Raw genomic sequence first — 24,481 nt, 5'->3', positions numbered from 1 at the left:
ACGATTCTTCCTTAATTATTAGTAATTATTCAAGACTTTGAGACTCTCTTCCCCACAATAAATAAATTTAAAACTTGCATGTAGTTTGAAATCAAGTGAACTGTAATCAGAAATCTGACTTCCCCCTCTATGTATATGTTTACTTAAATGTCATTAGACATCATTTAGAACAATAATAATTTTTAACCATTCAACCAAAAAATGTATGAAGTGGGGATAATTCCTGTAAAATGTTATTTTAGTTGTTTTTAATTTATTATTTCTTTTTGTAGGAAATGAATCCACTTTATGAAGCTGAACCAGTTATACTTATTAAAAGAATATTTGAATTAATAGATCCGAAACAATTACAAATTAAGAAAGAACTTTTAAAAACTGGAAATCAACTTACGCTGAATTTCATCTCGTACTTGAAAGGTATCATTTTCAAGTTTCAGTTCATCCTCACTCTCACTACTCCTGAAAAGGTAAAAAAATAAAAAAAAGACATGATTTTATTAATTCTGTTATTAAACATTATTCACTATTCTGAAAACAAAATTAATGTTGTTTTTTTTTTTACAGTTATAACAAATTGCTTTTAGTAACAACTTCTTTTTTTCTATCACTTTTAATAGCCAACTCAGGTACACAACATTTTTATGAGTGTTAGTCCGATTGATTTAAAAAAAAAAAATTGAAAAATTTTCAAACTAAAGAAAAACACCAACGTTTCAGTCTTTCTCAAAATCAGAAAATCAGGAATAATAAAATGTTTTAACATGTGGTACACAAAAATAACCTAACTTCCTTGTTCTTATTATTTATTAATGAATGATTTCCTAAAATCTCAAATCATTCATTGTTATCTTCTTTGCAAATGATATTAATGTAACTACACCTGAATTTTTTTTTTTGCTTGATGAATTAATTCACAACATAAGCTCAAAGCTTGTCCACCACTGAAATTAGTGAAGTCTTTTAAATTACTTTGAAAGACTAGAAAATTACACATTAGCAATCAAAAATCATTCTCTAGTTGGGTCATAACTATTTAACTTTAAACAAGAGAAGACACAACTATTTCATTGTGCTTTTCAAAGAGACATTATAGCATAAGCTAACATTATACTTAAGCTGAAAAGGCTTATGTATAATGTATAAGGCTTATGTATAAAGCTTACTAGTCTATTAATATAATCATAACAAGAAATTTCTAGACTTGATAAATTTTCGTCGGATGATTAAATTAAACTTGTCTGCAACAAAATCAAACCATTTTGAAGCATCTTGATAAAACACTACGGTTATAATTCTTAAATTTTTATTATGTTTATATATAACAATCTGAAATATAATATTATCATTCAGGACTTATTAAAAAAAATTAAAATATGTTTGCAAGATACAAAAAATAGGACAGTCAAATCATAATTTAAAAGTATGTATCATTTTAGTAAATAAAAAAAGATGGCATATAAAAGGGAGGTGTCTTCTTGTATATTGTTATTCTATTATTGTTATAATAATAACAATAATAGAAATTGTTATTTTAATTCAGTTAGTGAAGGAAATGAAAACAGGCACAAAATTGTAGACAGCACAATTTTTAAGATCCATTCAAATAATTTCAGCCCTATCTCAGCTGTTTAACAATTGATTTGAACAAATGAGGTATAATTTTGTTTATAATGGAAAGCTTAATAAGTTATCTAATAAAAATGTAATATTTACAGAGCTAAAATATTTACTAATTAATCTAATAAAACTAATACTTATGGAACTATTTGTAATTAAAAGAATTAAATGGTCACCATTTCAGAATTTTCAGAAGTAAAATTTTGAACTTATTATTTTGTAGATGTTTTGGAAACATATACATCAAATTTCATTAAAATAACTCAGTCTGTTTTTATAATACAGATTTTTATTGAAAAAAACTCAAAATGGTGGAAACAAGAAAAATGAAGCGAGGGCATTTGTTGTACACCTGAATTTTTTTTTTGTTTATTTTGATGTTTTGAATCAGCATCAGTTTTACAAGCACCTCTCACAATAATCTTTCTGTATAACTAAAAAATTATCAATATTCTATTTTAGCAAACCAAACAAAGAAACTACTAACATGTAAACATTATTTTTCATCATATAAGAAAGGCCCTTAATCATACCTCCATTATGATATTTGATAAATTATTGAGCCATTTAAAAAACCTTTCCACCAATTTATACAAAATGAAATTTTTTTTTGTTTATATTATCAATAACATTCTGCTGATATATTTCAAAAAAATATATAAAATCTGAAATTTTTGTTTAAGGTGTTCAAATAATTTACATTAATTCGTTCTAGAATGTTATTTATTTAAATCAATATTTTTGTTATTTTTATGTATTAATAAAGACTCTAATCAGACTTTTTTATAACCAGTTTATATTTTGTGGTACTGCTCTAACAAAGGTAGATTTCCTTGATCCGTCCAGGCAGCTCTGGGGTGGTCTTTTTTATCTATGGAGTAGCATACATACTCATTCCTGATATGATCTATAACGTATAATTATACATAGATCTAAATAAAATATTTATTTATACATTGATTGTGACGGTGAGCTGATTTTATTTATGGGTTTTGTTGAAAAAATTCATTAAAATATCTTGATTGATTATGTTATTTATATATATATATATATAATATATATATATTAATTTATATAATTATTCTGTTAACAGCTTTGTCAACATTTAACTTTTCCATTAATTCAAATGATTGAAGAGCTACAAGCGAGAGAAAAAATGTTATTTAATTTATTGGCAAAAAAAGATGCTGAGATTAACGAATATAAAATGGAAGGAGCTAAAATATCTCGACGTCAGTACCTTTATTAAATCTGTATATAATTACTAAAAAATTAATTCATTAATTTAATTCACAGAAAAAGAATAATCTAGTTTAGCTGATTATTAAATTTTGAATATCTTTACAATAAAATTTAATTTTAATGAAACCAACCTATGTAGTTTACTAGTCTACCTGGCTTTCATTTTTGCACTAACGGCAAGAAAAAATTCACTTCGTAAAAATTTCTCAGAAGAAATTTATTGACTTTCATAAAGTTGTAATATATTCATTATAATATAGCTAATTATGTCATTTTTCTCTTACTTTTAGCAGTTGTGTACATGGAATTATTGGCTTACTTCTTCAAATCATATCATGATCAATAAAATCTACTATGATGCAAGTAAACTATGATAGTGTAGAGTATAATTGCTTATGAGTATGATTACAGCATTAATTTTATAATTTTATTTATAACTAATATATTCTCAATATCATAATCAAAATTTAATAATAAAGCATGAATAATTGTTTGTAACAGATATTTAGTGATACGCAAATTTATGTAATGTACAGATGCAGGATATACTATTATAAATGTTCACAAGCAATTAATTCTTAACCTTAATAATAAGAAATATTTGTATATTAGATTTTATCATAGTAAGCCTACATTTTAGCACGAACCTAGTAGTTTTGTTTACAAGCATTATCAAATTAATTATAATTTATTATAGTTATATGTTTCAATTGCTAAAAACAGTTGTAATTGGTAGATGTTATTGTTAAAAAAGGAAAAGTAAATAATAAATCAATTAAATATGTCTCTAATAAATAGAGCGAGCAGTCCTTTTGTCACCTATGAGTACTATCAGAACCCTAATGCAGTCTGGTGAAAGTGTATCAAGAAACTTTCAAAGACCATTAGAAATAGTGAAAAAAAAAATTAAAAAACTTCTCTCACTCTTTCCACAAATAATAATAATAATAGTTTAAATAGAAAAAAATTCATTGTTACTAGATTTTTAGTTTTTGATACATTTTGTAAAAACTGGATAAAGTGTTGGATTGGCTCCTTTCAGATCTCAACCCAGGTAGTATGGCTTGTTTTCCCTTCCAGCATTCAATTTTGTTATTAACTTATTGGTACAAATTATATGCAATATTGTGGGTATAAGAATATCTCCATGTACAAAGTAAAGTTATTTTTAATATAAAAAATGAGAGAAATTTTAGCTTCAACATTAATTTAAATAATTATTTTAATAAAAAGAATTATATTCAATGTAAAAAAATATTTATAAATTTAAAACTAACACATCATATCTAAGTTTTATTGTATTACTTAAAAATATTACCTTAAATACTATCAATAATAGAATTAATTTATCTAGTTTATTATCTTTATTTTTCATAAAAAAAATTAAATTAGGCAATTCAATTATTAATCTTAAAAAAATACAAACAAACATATGCACGCACAATCTTCAGTTAGAAAGTAAGAATATAAATATTTATACATAATAATGGAGACAGACTAATGTAAATAATTTAAAAAAAATAATTATCATTACATTTATTTAAACATAAAAACATTTTTGTTGGCCTTTATTCCCTTTTTTAATGAATAAATACACTTTTTTTGTTAGCATATAATAAGACTGGTGATTGTTGAAAAACTGCAAAATAAGCTGTAAATTGAGCATGCACATTTAATAAATCAGTACCTGAATAATATAAATTATGATTTTCTTTTTAATATTAGCTCATAAACTAATAATTCATTTAAGAAACCAGGCATCATTTTCTCCTATCATTTTATTCAGATAAATAATTTTTATATGTTATTAACTTAAGTATTCTTTAATAAGATGATAGTATCCTCATAAAAAAAATTTCATAAATGTTATGAGATATAACTTTATTAATAATATTATTTCACTTTCTTACAGGAAACATTTTATTTGATAACATTTTTGCCAATAGCCCTTCCTAATGACAACCTATTAAAGAGCATACATTGTAAATGAATGTTTACCATTCTTCATATTTATCATGAAGAATGATATTTAATTTTAATTCAAACTGTTGTAAACTTTATAAGACTGCTGAACAGAAAACTTAATCAAAAACACAACATTCATCTAATTTCCATTCTTATGTATCACTAGGCCAAGAAATACCCAACCATAGTTTCAAAAAATTTTACTAACAAAAACTGAATAAAATCTCAACCAAGTTTTTATTAAAACTTGGTTTATTTGCAAATTTCATTAAATTTGGTTCAGCTGTTGTATGATTATTATATGATATTTTATTCAATTAAATAAATTTATTAAAATTTCAATTAAATTTATTCAATTTAATAACTGTGTGTTTAGTTATGTTTTACAACTTATTCTTAAAAAATATTAATATCCACCTCTATAAAACTGAAGGGCTTTATTCTAATTCTACCAATTTTAATAAATTACCAAACCATTAAAAAAATCCTCCACCAATTTATTTAAATAAAAGATTTTTTTTTACTCTCTATGAATTTTTCAAATACTAATTAAAGAAGCTTAGAATTTTCTGCATTTCTGTTCAACAAATACAGAAATATGTGCTTAAATAATTTTCATTAACACTTACTGAATGTGTTTTGTTTATTGTATATTTTTTTGTTTGTTTATTATCTTCATTTATTTACTTTGTTATGATCAGGATTTTATCATAGTTTCTTTTGATCCATCCAGGCAAATTGTAATAGTTCCTTTTTTGTTTGTGAAGTAGTACATTTATCCATTCCTGATATGATCTATGTATTGAATTATCTACCAATTCAAAATTATTTCTTTTTTGTTTAACGAAAAATTCATTACATGACCTCAAAACTTATGTGATAATATGAAATGGACTTATTTAGATGAAATTTATTTATTTCAATGCATTTTAGTACAACAATATCATGAAGAAAGATTAATCTAAACAATTTCTGTTTTCAAATTGTAATTTCCTTATGTTAGAGGAAATATGAAAACAAATCACATTTAATTGGGTGTTAAAGCTATGCACCAGATTTGTAAATTCATATGGTTAATCGGCAAATGGCCTGATAAGTGGGCAATCTTGGAGTTCCTACATAAAAAAAGCCCCATGCAGCGCTGCGAAAATTATAGAGCCATTTCTCTGATTTCATATGCGAGTAAAGTTTTGTTGTATATATTGCATGAACATCTACGATACTATCTAGATAGAGAAATTCCTGCACAGCAAGCCAGATTTTTCAAAGAAAATAGTACACATGAGCAAATTCTAAATATTAGACAGTTGATAGAGAAAGCCAGAGAGTTCATCAATCCTCTTGTAGATTATGGCAATCCCTTTGACTTGGTCAGGTGGAAAGATCTGTGGCAAGTATTGAAACTGATGGGCATTCCTGATAATCTTGTTACTGTCATTCAGAATCTATATGTAAAGAACAGCTCAGTGGTTAGACACAGGGATATATTCTGCCCAGTCTTATTCAACATTTACAGCGACGATATCACCCAGAAGAGCCTGAAAAAATGGCATGGTGGTATACAAATAGGAGCAGTGTATAACCAACTTAAGGTTTGCTGATGATATGACCCTGTTTGCAGGCTCTGAAGTTGAAATGAAGGAGTTCCTCAACCAAGTTCAGCAAGAACATGAAACGCTAGGGCTGAAGTTAAACACTGGAAAAACAAAAGTTATAATTGTAGACACAGCCAACGATCTTCCAGTCAGTGATTCGCAGTGTGAGTTCAAAAAGGTGGACCATTTCATATATTTAGGATCCACAATAGATAAAGATGGAGGCTCACTGGCTGAAATTGGCATTTATTTGGAAGAATAAGGCAATCACAAGAAATGCAAAGCTGAGACTGCTTCAAGTACTACTATTAGTCTTCCCAGTAGTCAGGTATGGCATTGAGACCTGAACCGTAAGTGGAAGACTGGAGGAGAATTGATGCATTCAAAATGTGGGCTTATGAAGAATGCTCGGCGTCACATAGATGGAAAAGAGGACAAACAACTTGATTATAAACAAATTGGATATGCAAAGGAGGTTGTCTGCAGTATGTTTCCAGTGTAATCTCTACTTTTTCAGCCATATAATCTGTAGGTCTGGCAAAAATCTTGAGAAGCTAGTAATACAGGGAGAATCAAGGGCGGCAGGTCACATGGAAGACTGACAAAAAGATGGGTGGGCCAAATTGAAGAGGCGACTGGAGAAACGTTTGTCATATTGATTTGAATGGCAAAGGACCATGAGCTATAGCATGAAATTGTCAGTGCAATATGAATCAGGTCACCAGCTCTCAGACAGGAGACGAAGGTTTACTGATGGATACTCAGAGATTATTTTTTCAATAAAAAGTTCCTTTTAATAACTTTCTCAATAAATTTTCTGGTATTGTTGGTTATTAGTGGAACTTGTCTTGCAATGATTTAAAACAATCATTTATGTAATCCGATATATTAATATATGTTATTCTTGTTCATTTAATAAATTATTTTTATCAAATAGCTTCGATTTAAAATTTTTTGTTACTGAAGAATGTTGAGATCTTGGTTTTTAATGTACCGTATGTAACGTTTGAATGTTTTGGTTAATCCATTCATTTTACACATCCTATTTGACTTGCACTGTATCCAAAATACGTAATTAACACATCTTTAAAAGAGAAGACAAAGAAAGTTTGTAGAAGGCCTACTATAACTAATTCACCTAACACATCATATCTTATCACTCTGTAAAGTATAAACATGATATTTTATCATGTTACATTATGTAATTCAAGGATCATTCAGAAAGTTCTCAGCCTAATATAGAAAATGCAGGATTTTTTTCAATTTTTAAACATATTCACCTTATAATTCAATATATTTAGACCAATGACTTTCCAACTTTTTAATACCCACAGTATAATGCAATTTATCCAGCTAATAAGCAGTAATATCAGTTTTGACTACCTCAGTTGAAGTAAATCTTCATCCAGCGAGTCATTTTTTAGGTTTGGGAAGAGAAAGTAACATGGTGCATGTGGAAACACTTCAAAGCAAATACAGTTCATATGAAAACACTTCAAAGCATACATCATCAAGTTTCGCAGCAACAACCTGGAACATGTGTGTAAGAGCATTATCATGATGAAAGAGGACTTTCTGTTTATACAGATGTGGCTGTTTAGGTTGAATAGTACCCTTCAATTGCTCCAGTAGTAAAGCATACCGGTGCATTGCTCGTGGATACCGGTGTTCTTTGGTGGTTGGGTTTCAATTAACCACACATCTCAGGAATGGTCGAACTGAGAATGTACAAGACTACACTTCATTTACACTCATACATATCATCATCCTCATTCATCCTCTGAAGAATTATCTAAACGGTAGTTACCGGAGGCTAAACAGGAAAAAGAAAGTAGTAAAGCATAATACTTCCTGGTGATGGGCCTGCCTTTTTCCAGTAGTCTATGAGTACCACATCACAAGAATCCCAAAAAAACATAGCCATGACTTTTCCTGCAGATGGAACAATTTTCCATTTTCTTTGGCACACTTTCACCTGTTCCCATTTACAATTTAGACTGCTATTTGGTTTCTGGCCTGTATTGGTGAATTCACGTTTCATTTACTGTTATAAAATGTTGAATAAATTCAGTAGAATTGCATTTAAATAAGTCTATACATTGTTACAGAAGTGTTCAGTCAAATGCTTTTTTGGTCAAAACTTAACAGACGCAGCACTCACCGAGCAGAAAGCTTTTTCATACCCAAAACATCATGTAAAATGTAGTGGACATGGTTTGTCAAGATGTTTGCGATGTCTGGAAGCTTGTGTACTTTCAGTTGGCGATTATTTAATACTGTATTGTAGATTTTTGTAATAATTTCATCAGTGGTAGTGGTTTTTGACATCCCGAGAGTTCATCATCTTGAATGGATCCTTGACCATGTTTAAATTCTGCAGCCCAATTTTTTACCATTGAAAATGAGGGGGAAGAATCCTTTAAAGTGGAATCTAGCTCTTTTTGTATGAACATCAGGAATAAACTTTTTTTCATAATGTTTTTAAGAACATTATGATAGGTCAACTTTAATTTTATATATTTTTCAGAAAATGTCAAAACTTGTTTGCTTTACCCAATAACTGCATTTAAGCAACTAAACACAGGCATCTGAAACTTTACCGTCTAAAGGATTATCCTTGAAAAATACCATAGTTATAAGTTCATATTTATACAATCTCTGTATCAGGCTGAGAACTTTTCAAACAACCCTGGTACATACACCTTTGTCCGGTATATTTTAGTCACTTTTGTCAAAAACTACACTGAATAACCTGATATAATAAAACATCTGACACTAATAAGTTGCACTGAAGATACATAACACTAACAAAAACAGGCAAGTCATACAACATACACAAGATCATACAGAATACTGACAAAACACAATCTAAAAAATACAGCAACCTAGGAGTAGGCAAATTAAACTGTAGTAATTATAAATATTAAATAAGAGAGACTGAATGGGCATACACCCATTACAGACTCAAACACAACAACATTATCTGTAAAAGATCACTATATTATGTTCCTAATTCCACAACATGCAAATTTTAGACATATCATATAAAAACAAAGATGTAAACATTTTAATTACATGAAATTTACAAACTCATAGAATTTGACAGAAACAAATGATTAAACAAACATGTATCAATGAAACAAGCACAATATTGATTAAATGCATTATTTGATTATCATACTAAAAGGTTTTCTAACCGTCTTAAGACAGGTGCTGTTAACAACAATGCAACCAGAAACTCCTTTGAAGAGGTTACAGATAATTGGCTGCAAAATACCTTTAAAATTTAAAATGTACGTTAAAGTGTTGTAACCATAATGATTGTCGCTGAATATGATATAGCTATCCCTAGGAATAACAAGCAATCCATGTCAGGGTTAATATGAAAAATGAGGAATGAAGTGGGTTGCTGCTGCCAAATATATGTTTGCACAGCATGCTAATCCCATCAAAATCCATGTGATTTTCAGCTCAGCAAGTCGTACTTTCATTCTGTTCACCACAAGGACTGGCTGTAAAATGAATATCAGAGAAAGCAGCTGTGACTGGTGTCTTTTGTATCTCAGGCAGTTTACATGTGTCAGTACTGTATGAAAGACTACTGTGTAAATTAATCTTTAATCTTTCTGTAGTGTAACAATGCATTATGTACACTTCTTTGACATAAAAGGTCATAGAATTATAGTTACTTTAATTTGAAAACATTTTCATAATTTTTAATGATATTTTTTTTAATCAAAAAATGTATATTCTTTCTGTATATTTATATGTCAAATAAAACTTTTATATTAGTGAATCACATTGGACATAAAACTGGTTTCATAAATTTTATTGAAGATAAATTTAATTTATTCTGATGGTAATAAAAAACCCATATAGTACAACCATAAAATTTTTACTTAAATAAAGAGAAAAGTCAAATATATGTTGGTCCAATAGCAACTATCTTCTGCATAATTTGATAAGAAATATTATTATTTATTTTTATATTATTAATGTGCATATTATTCGACTAGTGGACAATAAACAACACCCATGGCCTAACATGATGACGAGGTGTGTGATAAGAAATAAGATGGTAAGAAATATAACATGACTGTTTTAACCTAAATCATTTTTTAATAATACAATTAAACAATATCTCAAAATTATATTTTCATTTACTTGTTATGTAAAATCTCATTCTACTAGTACATTTCTGTGAGGATGATTTCATAGTTATTTTTACGTTATAATTAATTAATAGGTTAAAATTAAACGGTAATAAAAACAATAACTTACAATAACATTGCTAATCTATGAAATTCTTCAAAGAATTCCAAATCTTCATCTTCTTCATAAACTGTTTCCATTTTACTTGTTATAAAAGACTGTAGGATCTATCAAAAATAACTTTAGCTTGATTCATTGAAATTTATGTAAAAGAACACCAAATAAAATATTTATAATCTGAGTAATGGGAATTTAAACAGTAAATGACTAACAGATTTCTATTGAATTATTTCATATCTGACTGTACTCTTAAAGATATGATGTTTTAAATTTTAAATGATAAAATGGTTTAAATATTAATAGATAAAAGGTTAATTTTATACTTACATATATATATGTTTAATATTAAACTAATGGATTAGCTAATATTTTTAAATGTATCAAATTAAATGAAAACATTTCAATTAAACTGTTTACATATAAATTAGATAAAAGTTCAATTTATATAATACTTCCCACTTTATTATTTGTAATATTTATTTTATTAAGCATGATAAAGCTAATAAAAAATGCAGATTTTACTTCAGTAATAAATTATCACTTGTTATAAAAAAAAAACTGACACTGAAGAGGTGTCCCTTAAAAAAAATAAATAAATAAATATTAGAAGAAATCTACCTAAAAATATCTAAAAATATTATTTATATAGATTTAATAATTCAAAATAATTAGTAATTTATTGCTCCTAGAATTTTTAACAAATATAATACCACATGACAAAACTACCAGCTTAAACTGGTATAATATTTTTTAATTAATATTATAATAAACGTAAAATGTTTGGAACACCAGTTGATATATGTGTTTGGACAGTTATATTAAAGAAGAAAAAAAGATGGAAATAATTAATTTTAGTTTAACATAAAATTTATCATATAGATAATCTTGGTAGTCTGAACTACTTGAGGCTAGATATCAGTATCAGTACCAAAATACTAAAAATATCAGACTCCTGGGTGTCAATACCCAGCAAAAGATAATTCAAGAAAGAATATAAACCTATTGGTAGACAGCAACTGAGATTTTTTAATTAAATTAATTGCTACAATGGTTTATAATAAGATCTAATTTTGTTGCTGCAAAATTCATCAAAAAAATATTTTTGTGTGTGAAATATTTGATAAAAAAAAAATTAAAAAAGGTTTCTGGCATTTTTTTCATATTACAATGAGTCATGCCCTGTAATTGGATGTAATTATAGGGCATCTTTGCCCAGCCAAATGTACACAGAAGGAACTGCTTGAGACAACTAAAAATGCACTTGATGTCGCTAATTTTTAGTACACTATTTTTTAAGTGCCTGTGAACTGTGAATTATACCTGTGTATTATACCTGTTTTCATGTTCTTACAGTTTTAATCCTTAATGTAAATTTTTTCAGCTTCATTCTGTTGGATTTAAACCTTCCAATGAATTTTTTTTGATTTAATTAAAATTTAGTTTAAAATAATACTTCTGATATGGTATAATAAATAAACATGCTCTGCTCTTCAGCCCATTTTAGGTCTATCTTGATGGCTGACAAAAGCTTGTGATGGGGTTGCTGTGGTGCATGATCAATAATATTGTATTAATAAGTTCAAATAGTTTTAAGATCAGTAAATATTGTCTCTTTTTTCTTATTCCTTGAATCAGCACCATTATATTTCTCTTACCATAAATGCTGATACATCTGGATCTTACTGAACTAATTAAGTTTTTAATAAATTTCCAGATGCTACCTCTTGAAGTTCATGTCTAAGTCAAGGTCTTTTTTTGTTATTATCACTTGGTTTAATTCACAACTGTAATAATCCTCATTTTAGATCTGGGCAGCTACAGTTTCCATAATTTAATAGAAGTGCTTGGAGGTACCTTTCTCTAGAGAATGAAAATCATTCATACATCAAAGAACATGTTCTGATATGGTGGGGCTGGTACGACAGAGTAGCATTGGCTGAAATTCAAAGATTGCACTACTATTATAATCATCAGCATATCACGTGGGGGCAAATGAAATTTATTTATTTTTTTGCGATGAATTTAAAACAAAATAAAATACCAGCAGCAGCAATGCAGATGAGAACAAGTAAGTACAACCACCCTTTGGTTCAAACACTTTGATTACAGGGCCTTCTTCTATGATTCAAACCAATGTGCAACATAGTGAAAGTGAAATTGCAGTCAAGGTTGTCATAAAGATGACAGTGGAAAATTCTTCGGCCTGGCAAGCACTATGCCGGTACATTTGGAAAATCTCTTGGACCTTTGAAGAGCTACAATTTTGTGACAGATGCTAAACAACCCAAGAGGAAATTCAGTCACCAATGGCTGGATGCACTTTCACCATCGCTAGCTTACTCAAGGCAACTCAAAGGTGCTTTCTGTAAATATTATGTGTTGTTTTCACTATCAGTCAGAACAATGAGAGGTGGTTTGGGTTCTTTTTTCATCAGACCTTTCATTAAGGACATGCATGATTATTACAAAGCACATGTACAGTCCCAGGGACATCAGACAGCAATGGAATCTGCAAAATCATTCACGGAGGCATTCACGGGAACCAGTGAACATCCAACTTCACCAGTCTTCACAAAAATAAATAGAAAACACAAAAAAAGTACTGTTCTCAACTGTTTGCTGCATCATTTTTTCCATCATACATAATTTCCTCCTAGAGGCAAAAATCTGGGTGAAGACGTACTTATCAAATTATGCAATTTTCTTATTAAAGCAGGTGAATCACAACTAAAAGACCATTTTGAGCATGAGCTGAAAAACACATCATACCAATTGCCTATCATCCAAAATTAAATAACTGATCTATGTGACACTATAATCAGGGATCACATCATTACAAGGGTTAAAAAAGCTTATGTTTATAGCCTAAAACCTAAACCGACAACGATTGTTAACGTCTATATGCCTACAAGCGCCCATGATGATGATGAGGTAGAGTGTGTATACGAAGAGATTGATGAAGCAATTAAACACGTAAAAGGAGATGAAAATTTAATAATAATTGGAGATTGGAATGCAAGCATTGGAAAAGGCAAGGAAGGAAATATAGTGGGTGAATACGGGCTGGGCAAAAGGAATGAAAGAGGGGACCGAAAAATGGAGTTTTGCACGAAGTATAATTTAGTAATTGACAACACCCAATTTAAAAATCATAATAGAAGAATATACACTTGGAAAAAGCCAGGCGATACTGCAAGGTATCAGATAGATTATATCATGGTTAAGCAAAGATTTAGAAATCAACTCGTTGACTGCAAAACTTACCCTGGAGCAGACATTGATAGCGACCATAATTTGGTGATAATGAAATGTAGATTGGGGTTTAAAAACCTGAAGAAAAGGTGTCAGATGAATTGGTGGAATTTAGAGAAGCTTGAGGAAGAGGAGGTAAAGAAGATTTTTGAGGAGGACATCGCAAGAGGTCTGAGTAAAAAAGATAAGGTAGAAAATGTAGAAGAAGAATGGGAGAATGTTAAAAAGGAAATTCTTAAATCAGCAGAAGCAAACTTAGGCGGAGTAAAGAGAACTAGTAGAAAACCTTGGGTTTCAGACTATATATTGCAGCTGATGGATGAACGTAGAAAATATAAGAATGCTAGTGATGAAGAAAGTAAAAGGAACTATCAACAATTAAGAAATGCTATAAACAGGAAGTGCAAACTAGCAAATGAAGAGTAGATTAAATAAAACTGTTCAGAAGTGGAAAGAGAAATGAACATTGGTAAAATAGACGGAGCATACAGGAAAGTTAAGGAAAATTTTGGGGTACATAAATTAAAATCTAATAATGTGTTAAACAAAGATGGTACACCGATATATAATACGAAAGGTAAAGTCGATAGATGGGTGGAATATATTGAAGAGTTATACGGAGGAAATGAATTAGAAAATGGTGTTATAGAGGAAGAAGAGGAAGTTGAGGAGGATGAAATGGGAGAAACAATACTGAGATCTGAATTTAAGAGAGCATTAAAAGATTTAAATGGCAGAAAGGCTCCTGGAATAGACGGAATACCTGTATAATTACTGCGCAGTGCAGGTGAGGAAACGATTGATAAATTATACAAACTGGTGTGTAATATTTATGAAAAAGGGGAATTTCCGTCAGACTTCAAAAAAAGTGTTATAGTCATGATACCAAAGAAAGCAGGGGCAGATAAATGTGAAGAATACAGAACAATTAGTTTAACTAGTCACGCATCAAAAATCTTAACTAGAATTCTATACAGAAGAATTGAGAGGAGAGTGGAGGAAGTGTTAGGAGAAGACCAATTTGGTTTCAGAAAAAGTAAAAGTATATGGACAAGAGAAGCAATTTTAGGCCTCAGATTAATAGTGGAAGGAAGATTAAAGTAAAACAAACCGACATACTTTGCGTTTATAGATCTAGAAAAGGCATTCGATAACGTAGACTGGAATAAAATGTTCGGCATTTTAAAAAAATTAGGGTTCAAACACAGAGATAGAAGACAATTGCTAACATTTACAGGAACCAAACAACAAGCTGTAATAAGAAAGGGAGTCCGACAAGGATGTTTCTAATCCCCGTTACATTTTAATCTTTACATGGAACTAGCAGTTAATGATGTTAAAGAACAATTTAGATTCGGAGTAACAGTACAAGGTGAAAAGATAAAGATGCTACGATTTGCTGATGATATAGTAATTCTAGCCGAGAATAAAAAGGATTTAGAAGAAACAATGAACGACATAGATGAAGTCCTACTCAAGAACTGTCGCATGAAAATAAACAAGAAGAAAACAAAAGTAATGAAATGTAGTAGAAATAACAAAGATGGACCACTGAATGTGAAAATAGGAGGAGAAAAGATTATGGAGGTAGAAGAATTTTGTTATTTGGGAAGTAGAATTACTAAAGATGGACGAGGCAGGAGCGATATAAAATGCTGAATAGCACAAGTGAAATGAGCCTTCAGTAAGAAATATAATTTGTTTACATCAAAAATTAATTTAAATGTCAGGAAAAAATTTTTGAGAGCATATGTTTGGAGTGTCGCTTTATATGGAAGTGAAACTTGGACGATCGGAGTATCTGAGAAGAAAAGATTAGAAGCTTTTGAAATGTGGTGCTATAGGAGAATGTTAAAAATCAGATGGGTGGATAAAGTGACAAATGAAGAGGTATTGCGACAAATAGATGAAGAAAGAAGCATTTGGAAAAATATAGTTAAAAGAAGAGACAGACTTATAGGCCACATACTAAGGCATCCTGGAATAGTCGCTTTAATATTGGAAGGACAGGTAGAAGGAAAAAATTGTGTAGGCAGGCCACGTTTGGAATATGTAAAACAAATTGTTAGGGATGTAGGATGTAGAGGGTATACTGAAATGAAACGACTAGCACTAGATAGGGAATCTTGGAGAGCTGCATCAAACCAGTCAAATGACTGAAGACAAAAAAGAAAAAATGTTTATAGCATTTTGGCTGACAAAACCAAGTATAATCCTGGCAAATAACAGCTGGATTACATTTCTTCAATGAAAAGGCCAACAAAATCAAAGAAGAATTTTTAGACTTTGTAGAGCTTGTACTTAACACCAAGAGTGCTGCCAAAACCATTGAAGATTTTGTGACAAACTTAAACCTAGACCGTGATAAGCGTGTGGGGTTAGGCTTCAACAGATGTTCCACCATGTCTGGAAAAGAAGGTGTGCAGGCGATCTTGAGACAAAAGTACAAAAAAAACTTCTAATTCCATAGCCCTACTCACACTTAACCTTGTTATGAGTGACTTAAACATTTCCAGAAATTTGAAAATGCATTAGAACTATCAAAGAGATATAACAGTTTTGCACAAGTCCGTTTAGGACACAAGCTTATTGTTAGCATTTCTAGATTCTGTGACTAGGTGATCAGAGAAAAACAAGAGCATCTGTGTTTTTAAGGATCACTTCGTTGGTATTGTAAATGCATTAGAGACCTTAGCTGAAGAGGGAAATGCAGCATTAAGAAAAAATGCTTATCAAATAGATGCAGCAGTGTGCAGATTTTCATTTATTGTGTCACTAGCATTAATTGCTAAGTATTCCGCTATAATGAAACCCATAGCAAATGCCCTTCAATTGAAGAACATTTGTCTTTGTGTTTTTGACACAGTCAAAGCCAACTAGCACATTCAAACTATTCTTGTCATGCTAGGAGTTAATCGGGAAAATGTGGAGAACACCACAACTACCATTTTAAACAAACAGGCGACATTGCAATGTATTTGAATGTTGATATAACCAGCACCCCCATTGCTGACCAACAGAAGCATAGAAGCAATCGTTCAGCCAAAAATCCATCCAAATTTTAGAAAAGATTCCATATCATCTTTAAAAGTAAGATTTTCTGCAGAAAAATTAACTGCATTTCCACTGATAAATTTCTATCCAATTAACATCAGACGTGTTTCATTGGATGAATGGAGTGAAAGTAAGTACTTTCACTCCATTCATTACACAAGATGAAGTCATCTTGTGTAACTTTCTACAATTTAGAAGTTGAAGGAGAAAGGAATTGTGGTTCAAAATGTGGAATGAGGTACATGCTGACCCCCCATAGGGGAAAGACATTCTCCACCACCCCCTACATTCCTAGCCCTTATGGCTTTACCAGAGGTCATCTCCAAAACCTCGGCTTTTGACATATTTCAGTCCGTCTCTGCCAGGATCCCACCGATGCGACGAGTGACATTTACATCGATGTACTACTATTTAATGAACTCAAAACAAAACACATTTTACAGAGTCTTAAGTGACTGAAAGAACTTAACTAAACAAAGGAACTAAACTACCTATCCGTAAAAGGTAAAAGTGAGTTCAACACACAACACGAAACATAAAAATACTACATGGAACAATAACATCACAGTAACACTGAAACAAAACAAAAAACAAACAAAACAAAAACAATTTATAAAACAAAACATAATACAAGAGAAATCCAACCACGGCTCTACATCTCCTCAGTGATCCTTTCTTTTGCTAAGTATACTATAAAACTCTCCACTATTGCCCCATTTGGCCTGGCTCCTCCAGTTTACACGCAGATCCAACATCGAGCCGATAATATCAAGCTGACAGATGGTCTCCATGCGCATTAACTCGTACTTCTAACATTCATAAAAAACATGGTAGGTGTCATCCAATTGTCCACACTGAGAACACATCTCAGAATCTACCAGGCCGAATTTCTGCAGTCTGTTCCTAAAAGTACCATGACCAGAAAGAAATTGCGTCACATATTTATTAGAGTGTACCCAAGAGGCGTCCGCAAACCAACAACATTTGGAAAGAGATCATGCATGTAATACCCACACTCTGTCTCATCCCATCTAACTTGCCACAAGACATTGGCATGTTATTCAATTTCTCGAACTTTATCCAAAGTCAACTCACTGGACTTCATAGCAACATACCACTGCTGCTTCTCAGATGCAACAGGAAGTGACAGACATAATTGAGGTTATAAAAGAGCAAATCGTTTTATATGACTGTTAGAAAGGCTGTGCTGATATTACTTTCACAGTCCTGCACATTAAGTACTATCAAGCTTCAATTAGTTCCCTTCATCATATTAAAACACGGCTAAGAAGCACCGCTGGTGAAAACAGGTTAAATGGATTAGCTATGTTAAGCATTTTCCAACAATGGGTTTTCACTAATGAGGAGCAATTAGTTGAAGCTGTAGTCAGTCAATTTGCATCGAATCCTTGCAAACTATTGTTACAAAATTAGATTTTTAAAATAAATATTTTATTCTTCCTTTTGTTATTATATATTATTGCATAGTAACCCCCCTCCTCATGGACTACCCTTACCCAATGAAGGAGATTACATTCAGAAAGCTGCCCCTTCCGTTTTGAACTGGTTATGTTCCTGATTATAATTAATGTGTATGTGTAATATTATCATAACTACAATGTTTCCTCCAATTACTCCTACTTCTCTAATCTACAAGTCTAATGCACTCCTCTGTGGGTTGTTCATCTCTTCATATTCCATCTCCTTTACTTATCCTTTATCCCTTCAATGGGAATCAGGTCAGCTACCATCTTCATTCCATCAATAACATTACATTCTAATAGCTGATAGGGTAGCCACTTTCCACTGCTTTCTTGGGTGTAGTGGGATAGTGACTCTGTCTATTGAACTCCAAGTACTTTTGTTTGTTATTGAGGATTGTACAAAGTCTTAACTAAAAGCCAATTTGCTCAGTTGTTAAAGCTAAGCCTCTTATTCCTAATAAAACCTAATCTAAGAACTAACAATATTGTAATATGCTTTTTTCTTGCAAAAAATCCACATAAATCAATTTTAAGTGGCTTTTATTGAATTACTGTATAGCATATTTTCGAACAAATGGGCCATATTTTTTTCAACTATTAAATTATTTTGCCTCTCACATTATGGCAATTATTATTATTATCAATATTTGTTAATAAAATTTGTTTAAATATATTTAAAATTACTAAATGATTAGCCATTTTATGTAAACTGTTTGGCAGAATATTATTTTTATAATCCATTATAAAATATTAATGTGAAAAAGTTATGCTTTATGTTAGAGTTCTTTAGAAACTTTACTAACTTAGACTATGTATACAGCTTTTGAATCTCACCCAAATTCAAAACAGTTTTGTTTAATGATTCTTTATGTAAAAAAAATTACTCATGTAATAACAACTGAATGTGTTATTTTTGCTAAAAAGAATAACCACTTATTAAGAAATAACAAACAATATCCACTTCTATCAAATCACACAACAGAGCTGTTTTCATATAACTCAATATAACACATCACTTATGAGAAAAGGCCTTATTATGCTGCCATTGCCATTTTTTATCAATTTATTATCGAACTACAGTATTTAAAAAATGTTTCTTCAGTTTATTTAAAATACATAAAAAGTTTTTTTTCTCTAAGAATTTTTAAAATTATGCTAATTAAAGACGCTCGGAATTTTCTATACTTCTGTTCAAAGTATATATACAATATGTACTCAAATATTTTTCATTATACTTTACAAAATAAATTGTTAATAATTTTGTATTATTTTTTATATTTATTACCTTCATGTACAAGTATGTAAATTACTGCATAATTTAATTTAATTTCATATATGAATCGCAACAATTTTTATTTTATAATTAATTATATATTTTGTGATGCTGCCCAGGAAATTACTGGAGCAGTGGTCTACCATAATCAATCCATTCATAATGTATTCATGTGATCAAAATAAAGATTTAACACTATTTCATTGTATAATAATAAGCAAATAAACTAAAATTTTCCTAAAGATTGCTTTAATTTTCAGAAAGTGTCATTACTGAACCGTTCAATGAACAGAAATTCTTAGAAAATTGTTCTACTAATGGAGAAAGCAGATCATTAAAAAATTTACAGTTTCCATTTTTATATTTTGAAGAGTCATGTGCAGAACTTTATGAAGAATGTGCCAAAAGAAAAAAGTACGTTTTAAATGTATTAAATCATTAAATTGGTTAATTTATTATTACTACTTTTTTTTTTAATTTTAGAAGATTATTCACTGCAAAAGCTCAAGGATATTATCGGATTTGTTTTGTAAATTATATCAGTAGCATCTGCTGTGGTTATAGGTAATTAAATCCCATTATGTACAAAGTTCCCCATTCAAGAGGAAACTAAATTTTATTTTATCTTTCAGTTTTAATAGGTGAACAATCTGGAAAATGGGCCCTTTTTCTGAACAAAAAAACCATCTTAGCATTTTAACAAAAATAAATTCTATTCAGAAAAAGAAAATATCCAAAAGAAAAATTTCAAACCGGTGTGTAGAAAATAAAAAAGAAGAAATAATACTGTGAGGTTGTAATAACAGTGTGTACGATTTTGTTCATTAGGATTCAGTTATCAGCACTGTCTGCAGTAGTTAGCAGATAATTTTATAAGACCATCACCCAAATGACAGTTTTGCTGTTGAAGGCAAGGTAATAAAACTTAAATTGTAATAGAAGCATTAAATTACACTAAAAAAATTTTAATTTTTCAAAAAATATATATTAACTTTCACAGTTATAAAGTTATACTGTGCAGGTGTACAGTATACTATATAAAGTAAAGTATGCTAAAAGTTTAATGAAGGAACACGTAAATCTTGAAATTTCATGACCCCTTTAAGAAAAAAGTAAACAATTTTACAATTGAAAAACTCCAGAAGAATAAAAGTATGTATATTGGTCTGTTTTTGCTTGACATCTTCATCCTTCATGAACAAATTTGAATGAAATTTGGCATGATTATTTCTGTATATGGAGCATTGATGCCAATTCATTATGGTCACAATCGATCAAGGGAGCAGGGAGATTCATATTTCAAAATATTGCTCAAAGGATAGATGTATTTTTTTACATAATTTAATGTTCCTTAAGTAGCCAAGATATTTTTTGATAGTTTTTGGTCTTATTCAAAGCCCAATAAAGGGCAATAAATTGGGTGGGGGGTTAACAACTTTTCCTTTTTTATAGTTTCCGAACTCAAACTTAGATTCTTATACTAATTAGATGATTCTACTACATTAGTATGTCACTTTAGCTATGTAGTAGGGGAGTTTTCATTCAGGGGTGGGGATAATACTTTTTTTTTCTTTTTTTCATCAGTTATTGTTTTGTTTGATAACTACTGACTAACTATAATGAAATTTTGTACAATGACTTCTGAATATGGGTCACTGTTGTGACTTAACTTTGGTTACAACCGGTCAAGGCGGTAGAGAGGTACAGTCCTATATATCAGAATGTCTAAATCAGAATTGTACTTAAAAGTAGAATAATTTTTTTTATGTAATTCATTACTTGTGTACTTACATATAAGATTAATTATTTTTTATTAATTTATTAGGAAAAAATATTTAATCTATATTAAACATTAGATATATTTTTCTTTTTCTAAAATTGATCCTTTAGGGAATCATATTCCTCTGCACTATACAAATTATATTAATCCGATCAACCCAAGTACAGAGTATTAATAAAATAAAATAAAATAGGATGACACTTACCTTATTCCATAATCCAAGCAGGAGCGCTTTCGCGAGTATCTCGCATCATCAGTTGCTTTATAATTTTTCAAATCTTTTGTTGCAAATTACACATTAAAATTCAAATTGAGATTTAAAATTGTTAAACGATCTTGTTCCAATTAAATCAAGACAGAAATAAAACTACACTTTTTTTTTTATATTCAAAATTTTAAATTGTTAATTAAAATTAAAAATTGCATTTATACAAAATATGAAGTCATTAATAAAAAATTAAAATCAAGGAAAGATTTGAAGAATTATAGAGCAACTGATGACACAAGGTACTCGTGAAAGCTCTCTTGCTTGGATTATGGAATAAGGTAGATGTCATCTTATTTTATTTTATTAATTCTGTTATTTTGATCAGATTAATATAAAAAATATATATATATATGTAATTAGTAATTACTATTACAGTATAAGTAATATGTTTACTACTATAACTGAAGATGGATATTATGATTCATTACTTGTAATGTTCTTTGATTTGTATTTATTGATAATAAACAAAGTGCTAGTAAGGTAACCACTTGAAAGAATAGAATTTTATTATTTAAAGTAGACAAAAAAAATTTTTTCATTCATAATATATTACTTGATTTATTGTTGTTTAAGAGTGTTTGAAGAAGCATTAACACCAAAAAAGAAGGTAATGAAAGAAGAAAAACTAACTGATGTAAAGACTACAGTAAAACCAGATACAAGTAAATCAAAGAAAGCAAATGAAATTATTTATGATGAAGAGGTAAGTAATTTTTACAATAGGATTCAATATTTGATACAACATATCAAGACACCTATTCTAACCTCTTAACTGATTAAAATGTATTGTGTTACACCTACTAGAAACAGCGTGCATAATTTGTTAATTGAAAACAGACAGTAGTATATATTTTTAACAGATTATTAATTCACCATAACATAACCCGACATATGTGAATATGTAGGGAATAATGATTTAAGGTAATATATTTATTTGAACTGAGGTCAGATTATGTCAAAAGAGGTACCGACTGGAGTCACTTTCTCTGTGAGTAATAATGGTCACATACAGTCAACCAGTAACTGTGATGTACTGTACTGAGAAAGTTTTTACTTGTAAAATTTTACATCATCACTAGCATTTATATAGACTTGGAATACTAATGTGTAATAGTATATTTGTCTCAGAAAAGGGAACATGAAACCACTTAACTCCTAATTTTACTTTAGTGGGCATCTGATACAGATTGTTTAATATTCTTGAGAGGGGCTGTGACATTTTCAGTAGCCTCTACATTGATAATCATAAAACTGAAAGGTTGTTATTATCAACATTTAGAGCCTTCCAATCCTATTATCACAGTATTTTTTAAACAGCAGTCAGTTTCAAAGCCATCACATCTGATTATAAAATCTGACACGTTAATATGTTAGTCAAAAAGTGTAGAATTTTTTTTATACTTTTCAAATAAATTATTGAATTTTTTCATAAGCTCTCTTTACAGAACTATTCCAAAAATGAACTTCCAATTAACTGTTAGAAATAAATCTGTAGCTAACAACACAGTGCATAACCACCAGTAATTTCTACATGCTTATCTACTGTCATTCTATTTTGTGCTGTTGAAGCAAAGACTGGTAAAATAGAATATTACTGTCATTTCTACCAAGAGTAAGGCACATGACAAGATTTATTTTTCACACGTTTAGTACCTAATGGCTACAAAATCCATTGACAATTGAACCTTGTTAATGGTAAGAATGAGTGCATTACAAGTATTCCATTTTGGGCAGTAGTTGAAAACAACTGATGAGTTATCTGTGAGTATTCTATTAATTTATAAAGTGTACAGTAGTTGTTTTATAAACAGTAAAAATGAATTATTCTTGGATTGAGTGAATTGTTGATTTTTTTTTATAGTTATCTTACTGTTAATTCAATATTAGTTTCTATTATTTAATGTAAAGTTTTTAGTAAATTGGAATTGTATTATAATATTAATAATTTAATTATTACTAAATTAACTTTGTGATTAATTTGAATTGCTATTTTGTATCTATTATTTAAGAGTAATAAACTGTATTTATAAGAAATTCTTTCATGCACTATCTCAATATCCTTGTTGAATTACAAATATTATATATATTTATTATAAACAAGCAATTAGAACTCAATTTCTGAATAGCTCTCATAATTTATTACATAGTTTTCTAAATATGTCTTATTATTTCTTTTAAATAAATACTTTTGTTTCAGGAAGAAAGCGATGATGAAACTTATTTTCCAATTGGTAAAACTGAAGTCAAACCAGTTATAAAAACTGAGGAGAAAAAATCTCTTGCTTTCAAAAAGAAAAGACGTTTAAAAAATCTTTAAATATATATATATATAAATTTAATTTTTATACTATTAGCATTATGGAAAATTAATTGTAATTATGCTAGTATATAAATTTATATTATTGCATGACAAATTTAATCATAAGCAAAACCAGTATGTACTATGTTTAATTTTTCTCATTGTGCCAATGAGTTATGTTTAATTTTTCTCATTGTGCCAATGAGTTATATCATTAATTAATGCACTATGGGATTGGAACAACTGCTTGCTATGTACATTTTTCCATATAATAAAAAAATAGGTTTAACCTTTATCTATAATTTTATTTAATTTTTTTGTTAATCTATCAAATGAAATTACAATAAATTATAATTTGAAAAACATACAAGAATTGTTCG

At 29.4% G+C, this 24,481-nt stretch overlaps 1 protein-coding gene across 2 annotated transcripts in view; it reads left to right on the top strand.

Annotated features, from left to right (window-relative positions):
- The window catches only part of LOC142321479 (non-homologous end-joining factor 1-like), a 26,142-nt gene extending 1,661 nt beyond the window's left edge, over window positions 1-24,481 (top strand). Inside the window, exons 2-6 of one of the 2 annotated variants that reach the window (XM_075359585.1) lie at window positions 273-467; window positions 2,711-2,849; window positions 20,015-20,168; window positions 22,376-22,505; window positions 24,004-24,481. In XM_075359585.1, the coding sequence (XP_075215700.1) occupies window positions 273-467; window positions 2,711-2,849; window positions 20,015-20,168; window positions 22,376-22,505; window positions 24,004-24,060 (675 nt within the window). In that variant the 3' untranslated portion in view covers window positions 24,061-24,481. Of the gene's footprint in view, window positions 1-272; window positions 468-2,710; window positions 2,850-20,014; window positions 20,169-22,375; window positions 22,506-23,999 lie in introns of both variants that reach the window. The other variant, XM_075359584.1, reaches the window with a different exon arrangement.

This window comes from Lycorma delicatula, chromosome 3 (genome assembly GCF_047948215.1).
Source record: "Lycorma delicatula isolate Av1 chromosome 3, ASM4794821v1, whole genome shotgun sequence".
Taxonomy (NCBI): Eukaryota; Metazoa; Arthropoda; class Insecta; order Hemiptera; family Fulgoridae; genus Lycorma; species Lycorma delicatula.
The sequence above is the reverse complement of the archived record's forward strand: the minus strand, read 5'-3'. Positions and strand labels throughout refer to the sequence as shown.